At 44.2% G+C, this 20,215-nt stretch overlaps 2 protein-coding genes across 2 annotated transcripts; both read left to right on the forward strand.

Annotated features, from left to right (window-relative positions):
* tmem220 (transmembrane protein 220) lies at positions 1–4,757 on the forward strand. Its single transcript, XM_033971363.2, has 6 exons — positions 1–381; positions 449–478; positions 557–617; positions 1,220–1,343; positions 2,877–2,936; positions 4,608–4,757. The coding sequence occupies exons 1-6, from the start codon at positions 277–279 to the stop codon at positions 4,738–4,740; spliced, it is 513 nt and encodes a 170-aa protein (XP_033827254.1). The 5' UTR covers positions 1–276; the 3' UTR covers positions 4,741–4,757.
* Positions 4,758–4,939: 182 nt separating this feature from the next.
* Positions 4,940–10,789, forward strand: LOC117374873 (protein SCO1 homolog, mitochondrial). The gene is made up of 7 exons (XM_033971077.2): positions 4,940–5,713; positions 6,522–6,605; positions 7,267–7,357; positions 7,439–7,636; positions 8,058–8,150; positions 8,298–8,413; positions 9,496–10,789. The coding sequence occupies exons 1-7, from the start codon at positions 5,564–5,566 to the stop codon at positions 9,625–9,627; spliced, it is 864 nt and encodes a 287-aa protein (XP_033826968.1). The 5' UTR covers positions 4,940–5,563; the 3' UTR covers positions 9,628–10,789.
* Positions 10,790–20,215: the final 9,426 nt, after the last annotated feature.

Genomic DNA, 20,215 nt, shown 5'->3' on the forward strand with positions numbered 1-20,215 from the left:
GTGTTTCTTATAATCACCTCGTCATCCGACACAAACCATACTACAGTCAAACTAGACTAACTAGCGCCGCCATACATTCAGTGCTTTATTTAATCTGGTTTAATTACTTTGTTCATTATGCGTTTTTAGAAATATTGCTTACATGTTGTTTTCTGTTGCAAATGTCCAAATCGGTTTCTTCGAGGCCCAGCAATTGTGCAAAACATACGCACCTCTGATATCTTTTGGTGTTTTTTTTTCCACAGAAGTTAGGAAAGCTACTGTTTAAAGTGCAAAATGGGAGAGGTTGGTAAAAAGTCCAAAAATGCACAACTTGATATTGTTTGGCGCATCTGCAACGCTTGTATGTCGCTATTTTTCGGACTGGCAACGTACGTGCAGGTATGTGTTTCAAATTAACACAATCGCATGTTTAATTTCTTCACCTCAAGCTTCACTTTGTTTGCAGATAAATGATCCAGATGCAGGATTGTGGATGGTAACTTTTCACCGTAATTCCTCTTAAATTTCAGTATTCAGACTTTCATCCTTGAAATATTTAATTTATGTATCATAGGTGGGTTATGGAGTCCCCTCGCTGCTCTGTGCTCTGATTGGCTGGTGGCCTCAGGTGACAGGTGTGTAGCGGTACTTTTTAAGTATTTTACCATGTTATAATGTTGACCTTCCCATCAAAAACAAGCCTGGTAATTTTGGATTTTAATCAGCTTAATGTACCATCACTCTGGTGTGTGCAGCTGTTTTTTAGCCCAGCAGAGATACATAAACTATTTGAGATTTTTGATTGATTTATTTATTTTCTGGCCACCATAACACTTATGAAATACTGCTAATGATTCAGAGGTGTCTTAAGTATTGAAAGCTACAACATATGTCCTAACATTCTGTAAGTTCCATGTCACTGTGGAAATAGAAGCCATTCTTTGGAACATTCTCCAAGGAGATAGATGAGTTTTATGCCATACAGTGGAATATTAAAGCCAAAGGAAGAACATTTCCATGAAAACAAGCAGGAGCAGGCACCTCTTCCAGGTCAAATAAGAGTCAGGTTTGTGGAGATGTGAGCCTGTTCACAATGAGGAGACCAGTTTATAAGTGCAATAAACACATTATTATTTTTGTCAGTCTGATGGCTAAAAAGTTACTTACTGTGGCTTTAAAATGGCTAATGTCTCAGACATGAGACAATAAATTTATTTGTCTTCCTGTGTTCTGCCAGAGAGCGCCCCCTGGAGGACAGTGTCAGATCTTCACATTCTCCTGTCTTCTGCTGCGGTCTCGATTCTAGGCTGGACACTGGTCAAAGAACAGGTCACTGCCATCTTCCAGCGTGAGGAAGGAAGGTAGGCTCACTCGGGCTCGGTAGGGCAGCTAATTGCAATCACATTAATAAAAAAGTTTCTGTTTTTGAGAGAAAAGTTCTGATGGACCTGAGCTGTCCACAGACCCCACAGCATCCTGAGGCTCTGCTCTACTGGGTGTGAGGGATTTATTTTGCTATCAAGTTACTTTATAAATAAAACTTTCAGTATGCCATGGTGTAATGCATTCGCCTGTTTGTGAGTGGAAAAAAAAACAAAACAAAGTGCAACATGTCCATAGATAGTTGTCCAAAATAGATAGTTGTCCAAAAGTTTAAAGAGTTTGATTAATGGACAATAAGAGAGGGGGGACCACTAGACCTTACATGAGAAGATACACCAATAACAAAATCCCACACATTTCAGGCGAGTGTCCATACATTCTATGTTCCAACAGCTCTGTTCCAAGAGTTCTAACAGCTGTTTCAGCAGCTCTATGTTCCAACAGCTCTTTGTTCCAACAGCTCTGTTGCAACCGCTCTATGTTTTAACAGCTCTATGTTTTAACAGCTCTATGTTTTAACAGCTCTATGTTTTAACAGCTCTATGTTTTAACAGCTCTATGTTTTAACAGCTCTATGTTCCAACAGCTCTATGTTCCAGCAGCTCTATGTTCCAACAGCTCTATGTTCCAACAGCTCTCTGTTTCAGCAGCTCTGTTTCAACAGCTCTATGTTCCAACAGCTTTGTTTAAACAGCTCTGTTCCAAGAGTTCTAACAGCTCTGTTTCAGCAGCTCTATGTTCCAACAGCTGTATGTTTTAACAGCTCTGTTTTAACAGCTCTTTGTTTCAACAGCTCTATGTTCCAACAGCTCTATGTTCCAACAGCTCTATGTTCCAACAGCTCTCTGTTTCAGCAGCTCTGTTTCAACAGCTCTATGTTCCAACAGCTTTGTTTAAACAGCTCTGTTCCAAGAGTTCTAACAGCTCTGTTTCAGCAGCTCTATGTTCCAACAGCTGTATGTTTTAACAGCTCTATGTTTTAACAGCTCTTTGTTCCAACAGCTCTATGTTCCAACAGCTCTATGTTCCAACAGCTCTATGTTCCAACAGCTCTGTTCCAATAGTTCTAACAGCTCTGTTTCAGCAGCTCTATGTTCCAGCAGCTCTATGTTCCAACAGCTGTATGTTCCAACAGCTGTATGTTCCCACAGCTTTATGTTCCAACAGCTCTATGTTCCAACAGCTCTATGTCCTGACAGCTCTATGTCCTGACAGCTCTATGTCCTAACAGCTCTATGTCCTAACAGCTCTATGTCCTAACAGCTCTATGTCCTAACAGCTCTATGTCCTAACAGCTCTTTTTTGACTGCTCTATGTATCAACAGCACAGGGAGGGCATCAGACACACAGGGGAGGGCATTAGACACACAGGGGAGGGCATCTGACACACATGGGAGGGCATCTGACACACAGTGGAGGACATCTGACACACAGTGAGGTTATTCGACACAGGGACATTTGGTCATGTAATAGTAATTGCAATGCAATTATTATTTTGTCTGTTTTTTCAGGGAGTTTTGTGGACTGCTGTTGACTGTGTTTTGGCTGCTCCTCTGCCGTCGCTCAGGGAGGTAAAATTCAAAAGCAGTACTAGCACAACATCCCCCCCAGTGGAAGGACACATTTTACTTTATTACAAAAAATCTAGTACATTCCCTTTAATGTCTATAGATGAAACCAGATCAAAATTATGACTGGATCCAAACCAGTTTAAACAGTTTGTACTAAACTAGTTTTCAAGATCAATTTGGACTTCTGGAGTAGTAGTATTTAGGGCTGAAAGATTTAGCAAAAATATGTAATTGTGAACTTTATGACATTTCAATTCGATTTATATTTTAAGAAAAAAAAATGATTAGATTCATGATTTATGTTTTAAGATTAGGATTCTGTTCAAAGTTCACATTTCACATCCAGAAGAATGGAGTAAAAGACTGAAATCTTAACTGGCAAACTGTAAGAATCACATTTCAGAAAACCTTTCTGAAAAAGCACAGACTATTGGACTTTAACAACATGGTCAACCTTAAAGAGCTTAATTTATAAGGTCCTACACTCCTTCGCACCACCACTGTTAAAGGAGCACATTAAATATAAAGACAATTCAGCAATGACCACACGAGCCATCACCAGAGGTGACCTGTGACCCCTCCATGCATGGACCACACAAGCTACCACCAGAAGTGACCTGTAACCCCCACAGACCCACCACACAAGCTTTCACCAGAGGTGGCCCATGACACCCCCTACAGACTCACCACACGAGCCTCCACCAGAGGTGACCTTTGATCCCCACAGACCCACCACACGAGCCACCACCAGAGGTGACCTGTGACCTCCCACACACGGACCATATGAGCCTCTACCAGAGGTGACCTGTAACCCCCCACAGACCCACCATTCAAGCTTCCACCAGAGCTGACCTGTGATCCCCATAGACCAGGGGTCACCAACACAGTTGGCATTTATATACCTTTAAAAATGTCAACATCTTAAAAAATATGTTAATTATAGGTAAAGTTTAGATAAGTTAAGGTGAACTCTGACCTACTCAGTTCAAAAGTCACCATTGTGTGCGTGACAAAATCAGTGCTCCGCTTGCGAGCGCTATCAAGATGAATGCAGTTTCTTACCCCAAAAACATGGCAGGAAAAAAAATTTTCACATTCACAACGAATTTTACGACTATAAAAGAAACCTGTGTGTGTCTTATTTGCGGAGCGACTGTGGCGACGGCAAAGTGGCACAATGTGAAGGGACACTTCACTACGTCTCACAAAGCTCCACGCTAACTACCCATGGGGACACACACTATGGGCAGAACAAGCCCTGATCAAAAGGCAGCTTTGGGTAAGCAACAGTCTTTCATGAGACAAGCGAAAATGTCACAAAAAGCAACCGAGATTAATTTCAAGATACGTCAGTTGATTTTTCTTTAACCGTTTGAGCCAACGGATGGAAACGATCCTTTGGCTATAATCCGATGTGTTTACATTCATGTTGCATGCATTGTCCCAATCAGATACATAAACAAACATGTTTGTACACACTCAGGGTTTACATGGACAATAAGACCCCATGGAGACTCTGAGAGGGCATCTGACACACAGGGACATTTCAAAATATGTTTGTACATATCTAAACTACAGAGTTAGCAGGTTTTTTCCATTCAAATTGTGATTTCAATATTGTGATGAATCTTGCAGCTGTTGTAGTCTTGATTGCTATCTTTCTTCCATCAGGTGTCCTGTGGGCGTCCTCCGTGTCTCCGCTGCTGCTGCCGTTGCTGTTTTCCCTTTTGTGTCCTGGGTTTATTACTACGTGAACAAAGAGCTGAGAGCAGACTGGCCCTCGCACTGTAAAACCGCCATTTAACACTCATCAGTAGAGACTGAAATAGAAACTGCTGATTTAAAGGGGCACTTTGTAACTTTTCTAGTGGAGGGCCCAGAGTATGGCATTTATAACATGTTTCACTACCTGTGTTATTGCTCAAAAATACCTTGAAAAATATACATTCTTATTGTGAGTGACCACCACAGAACTGACCTGTAACTGCCTGTTTCTATGGTGATAGCTAAATTTAATGCCACGTGTAATATACTAGGCAAAGCAATAACAGACAACCAGCACCGCCATCAGAAAACAAAACAAAACTATACAAAAGAGTACAATACAGTGATGTCATGTCAGTGTCTACGGAAAACACAAAGCATGTCAGTATTTTTTTAAATTTCATTTCAGAATTATTCCAAAAATGTAATTAAATCTACTGCAATTTGCAAATGATTGAAAACGTATATTTAGATTTTTTGGTTTTGTTTCTCATTCTCTCATAATAATGCAACAATGTATATTTAGAAGTATATTTTGGTTAAGCCAGCACAACCTACACCTCCACTATTGAAGGTTAGTGAGAAGTGGTTTTCTGTGTACTTCTACAGAATATTTTTGGATAAATAATCTTTCAAATAAAACAAGACTATTACTACGTGTCTCCAGTAGAGGGGGATGAAGTCTTTTCTCCCCGCAAACACACCAGGAAGAAGCATGAGAAGACGCTGAGCGGTGACGTCACCACGCTAAATCTTTACGTTTATCTTACGCACAGGCCTGACGCACCACCAGCGTAGCCTCACGTTTATGAAGCCGGACTGAAGCCGCTTCTTCCCGGTCACAGCATCGTCAAGGTCCCATCATGTCCAGCAGTGTCGTAGTTCTCAGGTTTAATCTCTGCCGTGGAACGAGCCTACACCGATGTGTCCGGAGCCAACATGGGTGGGCCCTGAGCGGCCTAACCCGGGCACAGACGAGGCTGCAGCCCGCTGGAGAACACCGCTCCTGCTCGGTAATAATAATACTGGCACAAACACCAAGATAAAGTCTGAATTAATGACGAATATAATCTGATATTACGTCGTTATTACTGAAGAACAGGTTGAATACGTTATTGTTGCATTTAGTTCCTTGTTTGGGATTATTGCGTCTTTTGGAGGTAAAGGTGAAATGAGGACAAACCAAAGATAGTATAAAGACACGATATGGGACGAGCTAGTATCAGCAAACCATAGACACCATTTATATTCCATTGAGTGTAAACTCAATGGGAGAAGCTAGCACCAGCAAACCATAGACCGTGGATATTACACTCTATGGGACGAGCTAGTATCTGCATTGTGTTTAAATGATCCTTTATTCACTTTCCAATCTGTTGATTCTAACATAAAACGTCAGGTTATCCATCTATAATTGATAACCTACTATGTGTGAAAAGTAGGTTATTTCTATTTTATTAACCCTAATGCATTTATTCTTGCATATTTATCTTGCATTTATTCAGGTACAGATAGTGTTGGCTAATTAACTTTGAAAAAGTAATTAGTCACTAGTTACTTGTTAAAAATGTAATCTATTACACTACATAGTTACTCAAGAAAATTACTTCTGACCTGTAACTCAGGCTGGTGGCTTGTTCTCATCAAGGTAGTTAAGTTTAATGCCATATTGTGGAACATAATAACATCTCCATGGAGACAAGCAGGTGGCAGACTCACTACTAGAAAGGTTACACAGTACACCTTTAAATTTGGGGAAAACAAAGCAGGAAAAAGACAATATTAGAATTTAAACACTAGCCAAAAATTTTTCTCTTTCAGTTGAATGAGAGCCTGTGGCGACACTTTTACAGAAACTATGCGCGGCTGCCTCCTGAGTCTTCAGAGAAAACCAAGGGTTCAGGGGTGAGTCCAAGAGGTCAGTGGTGGGTCTAAGAGGTCAGGGGTGGGTCCAAGAGGTAAGGGGGGAGTCCAGTGTTGGGTTTTACAGTTTACATTTTCAGTTTGGTCAGTGAGATCAGGTTTTTATAATGTTTTTCTCCCTTCGTATGGCACTCAATGGTCATTATATCAAGCATCCACTCATCCATTCAAACAGAATACACACTGGAGGCTAAGGAACGTATGTCTTACCTAAGGACACATTAACAGTATGCATTAGGGAGTAGGGCTGTCAAAAGTATAGAAACTAAATACTAATTAATACTAAAACTAGTACCAAAACTAAATACTCATCTGAGCAGATATTGATAATAAGAAAGTCCCATTAACAGGACAGAAATTAATCTTTTCTCAATATGTTTACAATGATTAGTTGTATCAGAACAAATATAAGACACATAGACTAGTATACACCCATGGACCACTATAGAACCTGCTGGACCATGAGGGATTACACAGATATAAGACACATGGGAATCGAAAAGAAAGTACTACCATTTAATGGTGTAGTATCAAACAAATATTGGTGCCAAATATTGGCTTAATATTCAATATTAGACCATTACCGATACCTGGGGAAATCCTAGTATTTTGATTTTTCAATTGTTCTTTCGTGTTCCTAAAGCCAGTGACGTGGAAATCTCTGGTCATCACATTTACCATAGGGGGTGCTCTGCTCGGAGGAATGAAACTTTTCAAAAAAGAAAAGGAAGAAAGTGAGTAAAATAAACCAAGAAATGGGTCAGAGCTCAAACTGGTAAAAAGCATAACCTTACCCTGATATATTTTCACTTTAGTGATTGAAAGGGAGAGGAACAAATCTATCGGGCGGCCATTGCTGGGGGGACCCTTTTCTCTGGTGGACCATCACAGCAAACCAGTACGCAGTGAGGATTTCCTGGGACAGTGGATCCTAATCTACTTTGGCTTCACACACTGCCCTGACATCTGCCCAGATGAGCTGGAGAAGATGATCGAGGTGGTGGAGGAAATTGGTGAGACAAATTGTGTTTACGCAGAGATCTGTGGAGTTTACAACTTATGCAGAGTTTAAAGAGGAACCTTCAACACAGGCAGAAGATATGAGATATGAGTCAGTTTGATTATGAGGTGTCAGTCTTATGGATCTCGCCTGTGAAAAGGTGATGTATTCAGGCGAATATTTCAAGCTGATTGGACCATGAGCACAACAAGCCGAGAAATCAAACGTAATCTTTCCTTCCACAAATCAACAAAGAGCCTCCCCTTGCACATTTTTAAATTTAATAATTTAGCAGGTTTGTTTGGCTTCACCTTTAGGTTCTACGCAAAGCCCACTGGTAGTTTGAGCCTATAACAGCAAGATGATTTAAATTGAAATTATTTTAAATCTAAAAACAATATAAAAATTTAGGCACATTATTTTGTTCCTTTTAGATGGAATCCGATCTCTTCCAAATCTCACTCCAATCCTGATCACTATCGACCCAGAGCGAGATACTCCAGAGGCCATGGCTGCATATGTCAAAGGTGCTGACACTAGACCCTAACCCTATCGTGACAGGTGAAACTGGTCCTGACTGGTGTAAATTCTCCTAACAGGTGTAAAGTGTAACATCTCCTGACAGGTGTAACTCAGAGTTTAATGATCTTTTAATATATTTATTCTTCACTCAGAGTTCTCCCCTAAGCTGGTAGGTCTGACTGGCTCTATTGATCAGATCGAGCAGGTGTCTCGCTCCTACAGAGTTTACTACAGCCAGGGGCCCAAAGATGAGGACAACGACTACATTGTGAGTGCTGCAAACCTGCCGACCCTGTAGTTCAAATAAAAATGTTATATTTTTAGTACTTTTAAGGTGGTAAATTTACATGAATTAACTCAACTCTGGGTATTTCTGTTGCTCTAGAATACCTTAAAAAACATGTGCTCTTACTGTGAGAGGGCTCATCTGTCCATAGATCTGCCCTGTGACATGATCTCATCTCTTCTTTTTCCATGGCGATAAATCAGTTTAATGCCATATTGTGGAACATTCCACATAAAGTGACTGTCAAGTAGGTGGCGGACGTACACTAAAGTTACATGATGCACTTTTAAACTGTAAATAATTTTGTATTATGTGAAGTAAAACTTTATTATCATCTCTAGTTTTTCCTAGTAGAAGCAACACTAAATCCACTTTTTCTCCTAAACTGTGGACATGATGTTTTAAAGGAATATCTAATGTTACCAGTCATTTTTGGCTTTAGTGCAAACAAAAGTAAATCGGCAGGTTTCTGGTCAAAAACACCTAAATCTAAGCGTGTGGCCACTGCGATTTAAGTACTATATAACATCACACAGGACTGCCCTGATCACAAACCGGTGCTTCTGATTACAAACAGCTGGCTGCTGGGCCGTGTCTGAAGTCTGGATACCTGTTAGACCAATCACAGTGCACCTTATACCTCCCTCATGCTCCCCTTTATTCCTCCAGACCCCACCCCTAATCCTCCCTCACTCTCCGCTTTAGTCCTCCAGAAACCACCCCTAATCCTCCCTCACTCTCCCCTTTAGTCCTTCAGACCCCGCTGCCCCCTCCTCCCTCACTCTCCCATTAGTCCCCCAGACCTAACCCCTAATCCTCCCTCACTCTCCCCTTTAGTCCTCCAGACCCCACCCCTAATCCTTCCTCACGCTCCCTTTTAGTCCTCCAAAACCCACCCATAATCCTTCTTCACTCTCCCCTTTAGTCCTCCAGACCCCGCCCCTCCTTCTTCACTCTTCCCTTTAGTCCTCTAAGCCCCGCCCAGTTAAACATCTATTGAAATATGTTTGTGGGCGGAATTTAGAGGTTTTGGTCCCACTTTAGAGTCCCTCTGCTCTCCTCAGGTGGACCACACGATCATCATGTACCTGGTTGGACCCGATGGACAGTTTGTGGAGTATTACGGCCAAAACAAGCGGCGAGCCGAGATCAGCAGCTCCATCGCGTCACACATGAGGAAGTTCAAGAACAAATAGTGACCTCAGCTGCACACTCATGGACGCTGCGCTGGTGGACTTAATGAAACTAGAGAGAAAGTTCTCAGATGCTGCTTTATTCTAGTTTCAGAATATATATGAATTTGGGGATTTCTTTTCTAACTGTCTGTATCCTGCTACAATCCCATCTGACCCTGTGTCTCAAAAGCCTGAAGGGGGGGGGGGCAGTTCCCACAAGGTAATAAAGACAAACTATAACACTCAGGATTGTAAACTACTTCAGACATTAATTTCTTCAGAAAATATAAAGGGATGGAGTTAGAAGAACGTGAACAAATGATGACATCACATGAAGAGAGGCATTTGACAACATTTGATTTGGAGACTTAAAGGTAAGTTTTAATGTTACTGCAATTTTAAGACATGATTTTCCACATTAGACTACATTTAATATTGTTTTTATTTAGTTAAAAAAGAGGTTATGAAGTTGTTTAAAGTGGCGCTATGCTAATCAACCAGATATAATCTAGCCAATTTGCTGTGCAATTTTGCTAACTAGCTAGTAGCTGCAAGCACATGGTCAGAGTGAAGTGAAGGAGTGCAGCAGTCAGTAATCATTGTTTGGTGAATACAGTTGTATTTCTTCAGATTATTTCCAAATATTCATCTATCCAGTTGTAGTTAAATATTTTTCACATCTTTGCTCAAATTAGAGTTTTTACAAGTTTTTACACCACAACATGGTGGTGGCTGCATCATTCTGTGGAGGTGCTTTTCTTCAGCTGGAACAGGGAAGCTGATCAGAGTTGATGGGAAGATGGATAGAAATGTTAAATACAGGGCAATCTTGGAAGAAAACCTGTTGGAGTCTGCAAAAAACTTGAGAGTGGGGCGGAGGTTGACCTTCCAGCAGGACAACGATCCTAGTTAAAGTCCAGGCATAAATCCAATTGAGAATCTGTGGCGAGATCTGAATACTGCAGTTCACAAACGGTTTTCATCAAATCTGACAGAGCTTGAACTGTTTTGCCAGGAAGAAAGGGGGGAAATTCACCAGTTTTGCACACCTACAGACTGGAGACATAACCCAAAAGACTTGCAGCTGTAATGGCAGTTTTGTTTTTAATCTGAAAATTATGTATGATTTTCTTTCTACTTCACACTTATGTACCATTTTGTGTTACTTATTCACATCAATTGCAAATAAATAAATACATAAATAAATTTGTGGCTTTGACTTGACAAAATTTGAAAAAGTTCCAGGGGGATGAATACTTTTGCAAGCCACTATACATCAAGTTATACAAAATCCTGCTATAACAGCGTTTGTTATATGTGTTAGTCTAACCCAGTGGTTCTCAAATAGTGGGGCGTATTATGACTCCGCGTATGACACTGTAGTACTGTACGCAGCGCGCGCACAGCAAAGAGCAGGAGAGAGCGAACAGATCGTGACACAGGGCAGTGAAAACCACATGACCAATTACACGCTCATGCACGTTGGGAGCGCTATTGAAGATCCAATAATGCTTGAAATAGTGAATTTGACTATTAAGTTGATGGACAACAAGATACCAAATGCATTTGCGATTGCCAAGTTACCGGTACTCGATTGTCCCTTGACTAGAGCTCAGGATTGCATTAAGTATTACAAGATGTACACTTTTGATAAAGCTTTCCATATCAAAGTAAAGAAAACCAGTCTTTCTAGTTTGGAAACGCAAATGCAAACTGACTGAGAATCGTTGATTACATTAGTGAAAGAGTACACAAGTAAAAGGTATGCCAGGGATAACTTGATGGATACGCAACAAGTTGTTTGACAGTGCTCACGTTTGTGAAAGTAGAGGCCTGTCTCACATCTTCAGAAAGATTGTTCCAGGTTTTAGCTGCATAAAACTGAAATGCTGATTCCCCATGTTTGGTCCCGACTCTGGGCAGCAGCATGAAGCCGGCCCCTGAAGTCTTCAGAGTGCGACATGGTTCATATGGCACTAACATATCAGAGATGTACTTTGATGCTAGCCCATGGAAAGACTTGTACACAAGCAGAGCTGCTAAAGTCTATTCTCTGAGCTACAGGAAGCCAGTGCAGAGACCTGAGCGCAGGATTTATGTGCGTGTACTTTGTGGTTCTAGTCAGGACCCGAGCAGCAGCATTCTGGATGTACTGCAGCTGTCTTAATGCTCGTTTGAGGGGCCAGTGAGCAGGCCATTACAGTAGTCTAACCTACTGGAGACAAATGCATGGATAAATCTCTGTAAGTCTGGCTTTGACAGTATACCTTTGATTTTTGCAATGTTGACTGGAGGTGACTTTTAACACTTTCTCTTTGTTTCTGTGGGCCAAAGATGATGACTTCAGTCTTGTCTGAGTTTAGCTGGAGAAGGTTGTTTTGCATCCACACACTGATCTGTTGGATGCAGTGGCAGAGTGAATCCACTGGTTCATATTCACCTGCTGCCAGTGAGACATAGATCTGAGTGTCATCTGCATAGTTGTGGTAGGACACATTATTGCTGTGTATTAACTGGCCTAACAGCAGCATGTAGAATAGTAATAATTAAAGTTAAAATAAATGAGTATCATAATGTGATATAAAAATAAATAAACAAACTTATCTTTCTGTGTTTGCTCAGGTTTCTTCCACCTCTGTGTTCCTGAGTCCTCCGCAGTGGTCTCAGCCCACGACCTGGACATCGGGAGGAACGCAGAGGTGGAATACACCATTGTCCCTGGAGATGGAGAAGGCATGTTTGATATCACCACTAACGAACACAACCAAAAGGGCATCATCATCCTCAAGAAGGTAATGTGGAACATTTGGACAAACTGTGAGAGTGGAGTTATACTGATGAAAAAGGCAGTAGACAATAGTCCAAAGGTTTAGTGGATGAATGCATTTGCATTAAAGCAACACTGTGTATCTTTCGGAATGTGCTACATCACCTGCATGATTCTGTGGAAACAGCTGAGTTAAGTTAAAATCATACTTTTTCATGGAGAACAATTTTCAGTGCAATAAAAAAGCCAAATGAGAGAAAAAAAATTGTACACTTTTGAACACATTTGATGAAATTATTCAAAAAGATATTTGCACAAAGTGAAAATTTAATTTGATCTGTAATTATCCAGGCTTGGGTCTAGCACAAAAACCTTGCATTGCCTTGTGGATCTATTCAGCTTAAATACATAGTGACTCAGCTGTTCTCTTGTGTCCCTAATGTTCCCCTATTGTTTCTATTACTAAATATGTATTTTACATTGATGTACATCTGTGAGTTGTGTAATGGCTCCACACATTGGCCTTGGATAAAAAACAAGTTAATTAGCCAGTTTGTACATCACTCTGGGCACTTAAAGTTATAAGTGCAATAGAAATAATATTGATAAATTGATAGATTATACATCCATCCTATTACAATCCTGTTTTTAACCAGGCTTGGGCACAAAAGCCTTGCATTGCCTTATGTATTGATTCATCTTTTAAGGGTGCGTTAACACTTGAACTTACTTTAGTCATGATGTAGACTTGGTTTGGTCCTTTTGTAGTCTTGTTTTAGTCCTCATCACATTTAGTTCTAGTTCCAGGATCAGTCTTTGTTAAGTTTAGTTCTATTGCAGTGTTTGTGCAGTACTTTACAGTACATACATAGAGACTTTAGTAAGTAAAATCAAATGCTAAATCTCATACTGAAACTAGATACTCATTTGATCAGTATCAGTATCAGTATCAGTACAAACAAAGTCACATTCGCAGGATGGAAATGAACCTTTCCTTGAATAGCTTTAGAATGATCTTGAGCTGTGTCAGACCTCTATGGAACCTACCTGGACCACTGAGGGATTAGACGGATATAAGAGCACATGGGAATAGAAAAGAAAGTACTAGGAGTTAATATTGAAAATCACATTCTATTATGTAAATAAAGAGTGCTTTTTTATTATCATCATGTTATTGGAATCTGTACTGATTATCGTTTCAGTTCCTTAATATCAAAATCGAGTTAGTGTCATGACAACACTACAGTGTACCCTGAGCATCTAGTGAGTCATTGTCTCTATTACTAAATATATCTTTCACGTTAACATTATACTTTTTACATACCGTCTGTGAGTTGTGTAATGCCACTACAGCTGTAGTCTGTTGCACTGGATAAAAAACAAAAACACACGCTACGTATGCTTGGATGCTATTTTTGGGCAGCCATGTTGCCAGCTGTTGTTTACTCCGTGTGTCTTGTGTTAGTCAAAGTGTTGTGAACACAAGCTGATGCAATACACAGCGACACAGTTCAGTTATTTTAGCTGAAGAGAAAGTGCTGTATTTTCAGATCTGAAACTGACAGGTGTAAATGAGCCAGCTGAATCAAAGCAAAGTCCACTGGTTAGAATGGGCGCTAGAATGGGATGCAGACTTCTTATATCATTTGTGTTTAAAATTGTCTAGAGATCTTGGTCTCTTGGTTGAAGTTGTCCTCCTTTGACTGAACAAAGATGTTGCTTTGATGGGGAAATACATTGCGATTATCTGACTAATATGGACAAATAGTTGGAACATCCAAAATGTATGAGGCCGGGTCATGGAGGCAACAGTTTCAGCAGGGAGGCCCAGACTTCCCTCTCCACACACACTTCTTCCAGCTCTTCCCAAGGCATTCCCAGGCCAGCCAAGAGACATAGTCCTTACAGTGTGTCCTGGGTCTTCCCCGGGGCCTCCTCCCAGTGGGTCATGCCCGGAACAACTCCCTAGGGAGCTGTCCAGAAGGCATCCAGAATAGATGCCCGAGCTTCAACTGGCTCCTCTTGACGTGGAGGATCAGTGGCTCTACTCCAAGCTCCTCCCATGTGACTGAGCTCCTCACCCTATCTTTAAGGGAGCGCCAACCACCCTGCAGAGGAAATTCATTTCAACCACTTGTATCCACGATCTTGTCCTTTCGGTCATTATCCAAAGCTCATCACCATAGGTGAGGGTAGGAACTTAGATTGACTGGTAAATCAAGACCTTTGCCTTTCGACTCAGCACCTTCTTTACTACAACAGACCGATTCAGTGACCACATCACTGCAGACGCTGCACTGATCCACCTGTCAATCTCAGGCTCCATTCTTCCCTCACTTGTGAACAAGACCCTGAGATACTTGAACTCCCCCACTTGAGGCAAGGACTCTCCACCCAACTGCAGAGGGAAAGCCACCTTTTTCTGGTCGAGAACCATGGCCTTGGATTTGGAGGTGCTGATTTTCATCCCAGCCGCTTCACACTTGGCTGCAAACTGCCCCAGTGCCTGCTGCAGGTCCTGGCTTGAAGAAGCCATCAAGACAACATCATCTGCACAGCACAGGACAGATGAGATCCTGCGGTCCCTGAATTGGGTCCCCTTCAGCCCCTGGCTGCGTCTACAAATTCTGTCCATAAATACAATGATCAGAACTGGTGACAAAGGGCAGCCCTGGCAGACTGCAACATGCACTGGGAACAGGTTTAACTTACTGCCTGCAAACACAGCTCCTGCTCCGGTCATACAGGGACCCAAAGGACACCACGAGCAACAAGGTTGAATGCCTTTTCCAGGTCCACAAAGTACATGTGGACTGGTTGGGCAAATCCCCATGAGTCCTCGAGCACCCGACGAAACCAGGACGAAAACCATACTGCTCCTTCTGCATCCGAGGTTCGACTATCAGTTGGATTCCCTTCTCCAGTACCCTGGAATTGACCTTACAGGGAAGGCTGAGGAGTGTGATTCCTCTGTAGTTGGAACACACCCTCCGGTCCCCCTTCTTAAACAGAGAGACCAACAACCCAGTCTGCCAGTCCAGCGGCACTATCCCTGACTGATGTTGCAGAGGCGTGTCAACCAAAACAGCCCAACATCATCCAGAGATTTAAGATACTCAGGATGGATCTCATCCACCCCCAGAGCCTTGCCACCAAGGAGCTTGCATGCCACCTCAGTGACTTCAGCCAGGGTGACGAATGAGTCCGCCTCTGAGTCCTTAATCTCTGCTTCCTCCTCGGAAGATGTGACAGTGGGATTAAGATTCTCAAAATATTTTTTCCACCGCCCAACAACATCTCCAGTTGAGGTCAGCAGCACTCCACCCACACTCTAAACAGTGTTGGTGAAGCACTGCTTCCCCCTCCTGAGGCATCGGATGGTTTGCTAGAATTTCTTTGAGGCCGATCGATAGTCCTCCTCCATGGCCTCCTCGAACTCCTCCCAGCCCAGAGTTTTTTCCTCTGCAACTACATGGGCTGCAGCACACTTGACCTGACAGTGCCTGTCAGCTACTTCAGGAGTCCCACAAGCCAGGAGGGCCTGAATAAATAAATAAAATAAAAATAAATAAAAGTCCAGTAGGCTCATGTAGATCCATAAACCAGGTTCTTTTATTTCGGCACAGGCATGATTCAAACTGATTCGACACGATCTCCCCTCTCATTTTACATCTCCAGAGTGGGCTCTATATACTAGTAGCACACGTCACATTCTCTTAATGATTAGCTTAGGATATACAGACATGTACATGTTATCTGGGTTCAATGAAGACACAGTGTGCAAAACATATATTCTTATCTGATCTTTCTTGGGAAACTTGCATGTGTTAGTACAAAATGCATAGCATAGCACTTCCACGTCCATGTATGTTCCAAGTACATTATGACATCATCGTGCCACACTGGCACCCACAAAAACATACAGGTCAAAGTATAATATATCATATATATTAATCTCACAAGGCTGAGCTGTGGGGCAATGAGCAAGCCCACACCAGCTCAACGCCTCTCCACACGGGCAACATCAGAGAAGTGGAGGGTAAAACTCCTCTCGAGGAGTTGGGTACCAGAGCCTAAGCTGTGCGTGGAGGTGAACCCGACTATATCTAGCCGGTACCTCTCAACCTCCTGCACAACTTAGGCTCCTCCCCCACCCAGTGAGGTGACATTCCATGTCGCTACAGCCAGATGTTGTGTCCGTGGACTGGCTCGTCGGGACACCCGTCCTTGACCTCTGCCCAGTCCTCTATGCACCCGATCCCTATGAGACCCTCTGCAGGTGGGGCCGTCCTCATGTGGACCCACCACCTGCAAGAGGATCCATAAGGGGCTGGTGCATGGAGATCTGGGCGGCGGTCGAAGGCAGGAACCTCGACGACCGGATCTCCGGACATGGAGACTGGCTCTGGGGACATGGAATGTCACCTCGCTGGGGGGGAAGGAGCCTGAGCTTGTGCGGGAGGTTGAGCGTTACCGACTAGATATAGTCAACCTCGCCTCCATGCACAGCTTAGGCTCTGGAATCCAACTCCTTGAGAGGGGCTGGACTCTCCATTTCTCTGGCGTTGCCTGCGGGGAGAGGTGGCGAGCTGGTGTGGGCTTGCTCATTGCCCCACAGGTCACCCGCTTTGTGTTGGGTTTAACCCCGATGAACGAGAGGGTTGTGTCGCTGTCTCTCACTGTTGTGTCGGCCTACGGGCTAAACAGCAGTGCAGAGTACCCGGCCTTCTTGGAGTCCCTGGGAGGGGCACTAGACAGTGCACCGACCACGGACTCCGTTGTTCTCCTGGGGAACTTCAACGCCCATGTGGGTAATGACAGTGACACCTGGAGGGGTGTGATTGGAAAGAACGGCCTCCCTGATCTGAACCCGAGCGGTGTTATGTTATTGGACTTCTGTGCTAATCACAGTTTGTCCATATCGAACACCATGTTCGAGCACAAGGGTGTCCATCAGTGCACGTGGCACCAGGACACCATAGGTCGGAGGTCGATGATCGACTTTGTTGTTGTGTGATCTGATCTCTGGCCGCGTGTCTTGGACACTCGGGTGAAGAGAGGGGCAGAGTTGTCAACCGATCACTACCTGGTGGTGAGCTGGCATCCGCTGGTGGAGGAGGAAGCGGACAGACCTGGCAGGCCCAAGCGCATCATGAGGGTGTGCTGGGAAAGTCTGGCAGAGCCTTCTGTCAGGGGAGTCTTCAACTCACACCTCCGGGAGAGCTTCTCTCTGATCCCAGGGGAGGCTGGGGACATGGACTCTGAGTGGGCCATGTTCTCCACCTCTATTGTTGATGCGACCGCTTGTAGCTGTGGTCATAAGGTCTGCGGTGCTTGTTGCGGCGGCAATCCCCGAACCCGGTGGTGGACACCGGAAGTAAGGGATGCCGTCAAGATGAAGAAGGAGTCCTATACAGCCTTGTTGGATCGTGGGACTCCTGAGGCAGCCGATGAGTACAGGCGGGCCAAGCGTGCCGCGGCTCGTGTGGTCACAGGCAAAAATTCGAGGTTGAGAGGAGTTTGGGGAGGCCATGGAGGAGGACTATTGGACGGCCTCAAAGAAATTCTGGCAAACCATCTGACGCCTCAGAAGGGGGAAGCAGTGCTTTACCAACACTGTTTACAGTGCGGGTGGAGAGCTGCTGATCTCGACTGAGGATGTTGTCGGGCGGTGGAAGGAATACTTTGAGGATCCCCCCGTCATGTCTTCCGAGGAGGAAGCAAAGACTGTGGACCCGGAGGCGGACTCAACCATCACCCTGGCTGAAGTCACCGAGGTGGTTGGCAAGCTCCTCGGTGGCAAGGCTCCGGGGTAGACGAGATCCGTCCCGAGTACCTCAAGTCTCTGGATGTTGTGGGACTGTCTTGGCTGACACGTCTCTGCAACATCGCGTGGCGGTCGGGGACAGTACCACTCGACTGGCAGACCGGGGTGGTTGTCCCTCTGTATAAGAAGGGGGACCGAAGGGTGTGTTCCAGTTACAGGGGAATCACACTCCTCAACCTTCCCGATAAGGTCTATTCCAGGGTACTGGAGAGGAGAATCTGACCGATAGTCAGGACTTCGAGCCAGGACCTGCAGTAGGCACTGGGGCGGTTTGCAGCCGAGTGTGAAGCGGCTGGGATGAGAATCAGCTCCTCCAAATCCGAGGCCATTGTTCTCGACCGGAAAAAGGTGGTTTGCCCTCTCTGGGTGGGTGGAGAGTCTCTGCCTCAAGTGGTGGACTTCAAGTATCACGGGGTCTTGTTCACAAGTGAAGGAAGAAGAGATTGACAGGCGGATCGGTGCAGCTTCTGCAGTGATGTGGTCTCTGTATCGGTCCGTTGTGGTGAAGAAGGAGCTGAGCCGGAAGCTCTCGATTTACCGGTCAATCTACGTTCCTACCCTCACCTATGGTCATGAGCTCTGGGTAATGACCGAAAGGACAAGACCGCGGATACAAGTGGCCGAAATGGGTTTCCTCCGCAGTGTGGCTGGGCGCATCCTTAGGGATAGGGTGAGGAGCTCAGTCACACGGGAGGAGCTCGGAGTAGAGCCGCTGCTCCTACACGTCGAGAGGAGCCAGCTGAGGTGGCTCGGGCATCTGTTCTGGGCATGTCCCACCAGGAGGAGGCCCCGGGGAAGACCCAGGACACGCTGGAGGGACTGTGTCTCTCAGCTGGCCTGGGAACGCCTTGGGGTCCCACCAGAGGAGCTGGAGGACGTGTCTGGGGTGAGGGAAGTCTGGGAGTCCCTGCTTAGACTGCTGCCCCCGCGACCCGGCTCCAGATAAGTGGAAGAAAATGGATGGATGGATTATATATATTATATTATACTATATTGTATTATATTATATTTATTTAGAAAGTTTTTTGATGTATCTTTAACAAGTATTACACCTGTAACTGTATAAATGCAAGATGTATGATGTACTTAATGCAACAATGTGGAACATTCCAGGAATAACAATAACAACACAAGTAAGTGTCAAAGTCTGCACCAGAGAAGTTACATAATGCACCTTTAAAATGCAGGGACTGCAAAATATGTACCGTGAATAGTCTACTTAGAATCTTGAACTTTATAGAACTGCCACTATCTTTAGCAAACTCGTATATTCACTGAGACATCTTTTTGAAACCTTATACATTATGTAAATCAACATGCCTTTAAATAGCAGTATTCATATGCAGTGAGGGGCTGAGTTATCTTATAGCAGAAACAGCATAACTAAAACAACACCAAATAATGCCCCCGATGGGGCTGAGAATGATGGTTTAATAAATCGAGTAAACATTTTATAGGCAGTAAAAAAGACTGGGGCCAAGGGTGTCCATCAGTGCACATGGCACCAGGACACCCTAGGTCGGAGGTCGATGATCGACTTTGTCGTCGTGCCATCTGACGTTCGGCCGTGTGTGTCTTGGACACTCGAGTGAAGAGAGGGGCAGAGCTGTCAACCGATCACCACGTGGTTGTGAGTTGGATCCGCTGGCATGGAAGGAAGCCGGACAGACGTGGCAGACCCAAGCGTATCGTGAGGGTCTGTTGGGAACGTCTGGTGGAACCCTCTGTCAGCAGGGTCTCCAAATCACGCCTCCAGGAGAGCTTCTCCCATATCCCGAGGGAGGTTGGAGACATGGAGTCTCCTGGGGGAGGTTGGGGACATGGAGTCCGAGTGGGCCATGTTCTCCACCTCTTGTCGATGTGGCTGCACGTAGCTGTGGTCACAAGGTCTCTAGTGCCTGTCGCGGTGACAATCCCCGAACCCGGTGGTGGACGCCGGAAGTAAGGAATGCCATCAGGCTGAAGAAGGAGTCCTATCAGGCCCTGCTGGCTTGTGGGACTCCTGAAGCAGCCGA

The sequence above is a fragment of the Periophthalmus magnuspinnatus genome, chromosome 8 (genome assembly GCF_009829125.3).
Source record: "Periophthalmus magnuspinnatus isolate fPerMag1 chromosome 8, fPerMag1.2.pri, whole genome shotgun sequence".
NCBI lineage: Eukaryota > Metazoa > Chordata > Actinopteri > Gobiiformes > Gobiidae > Periophthalmus > Periophthalmus magnuspinnatus.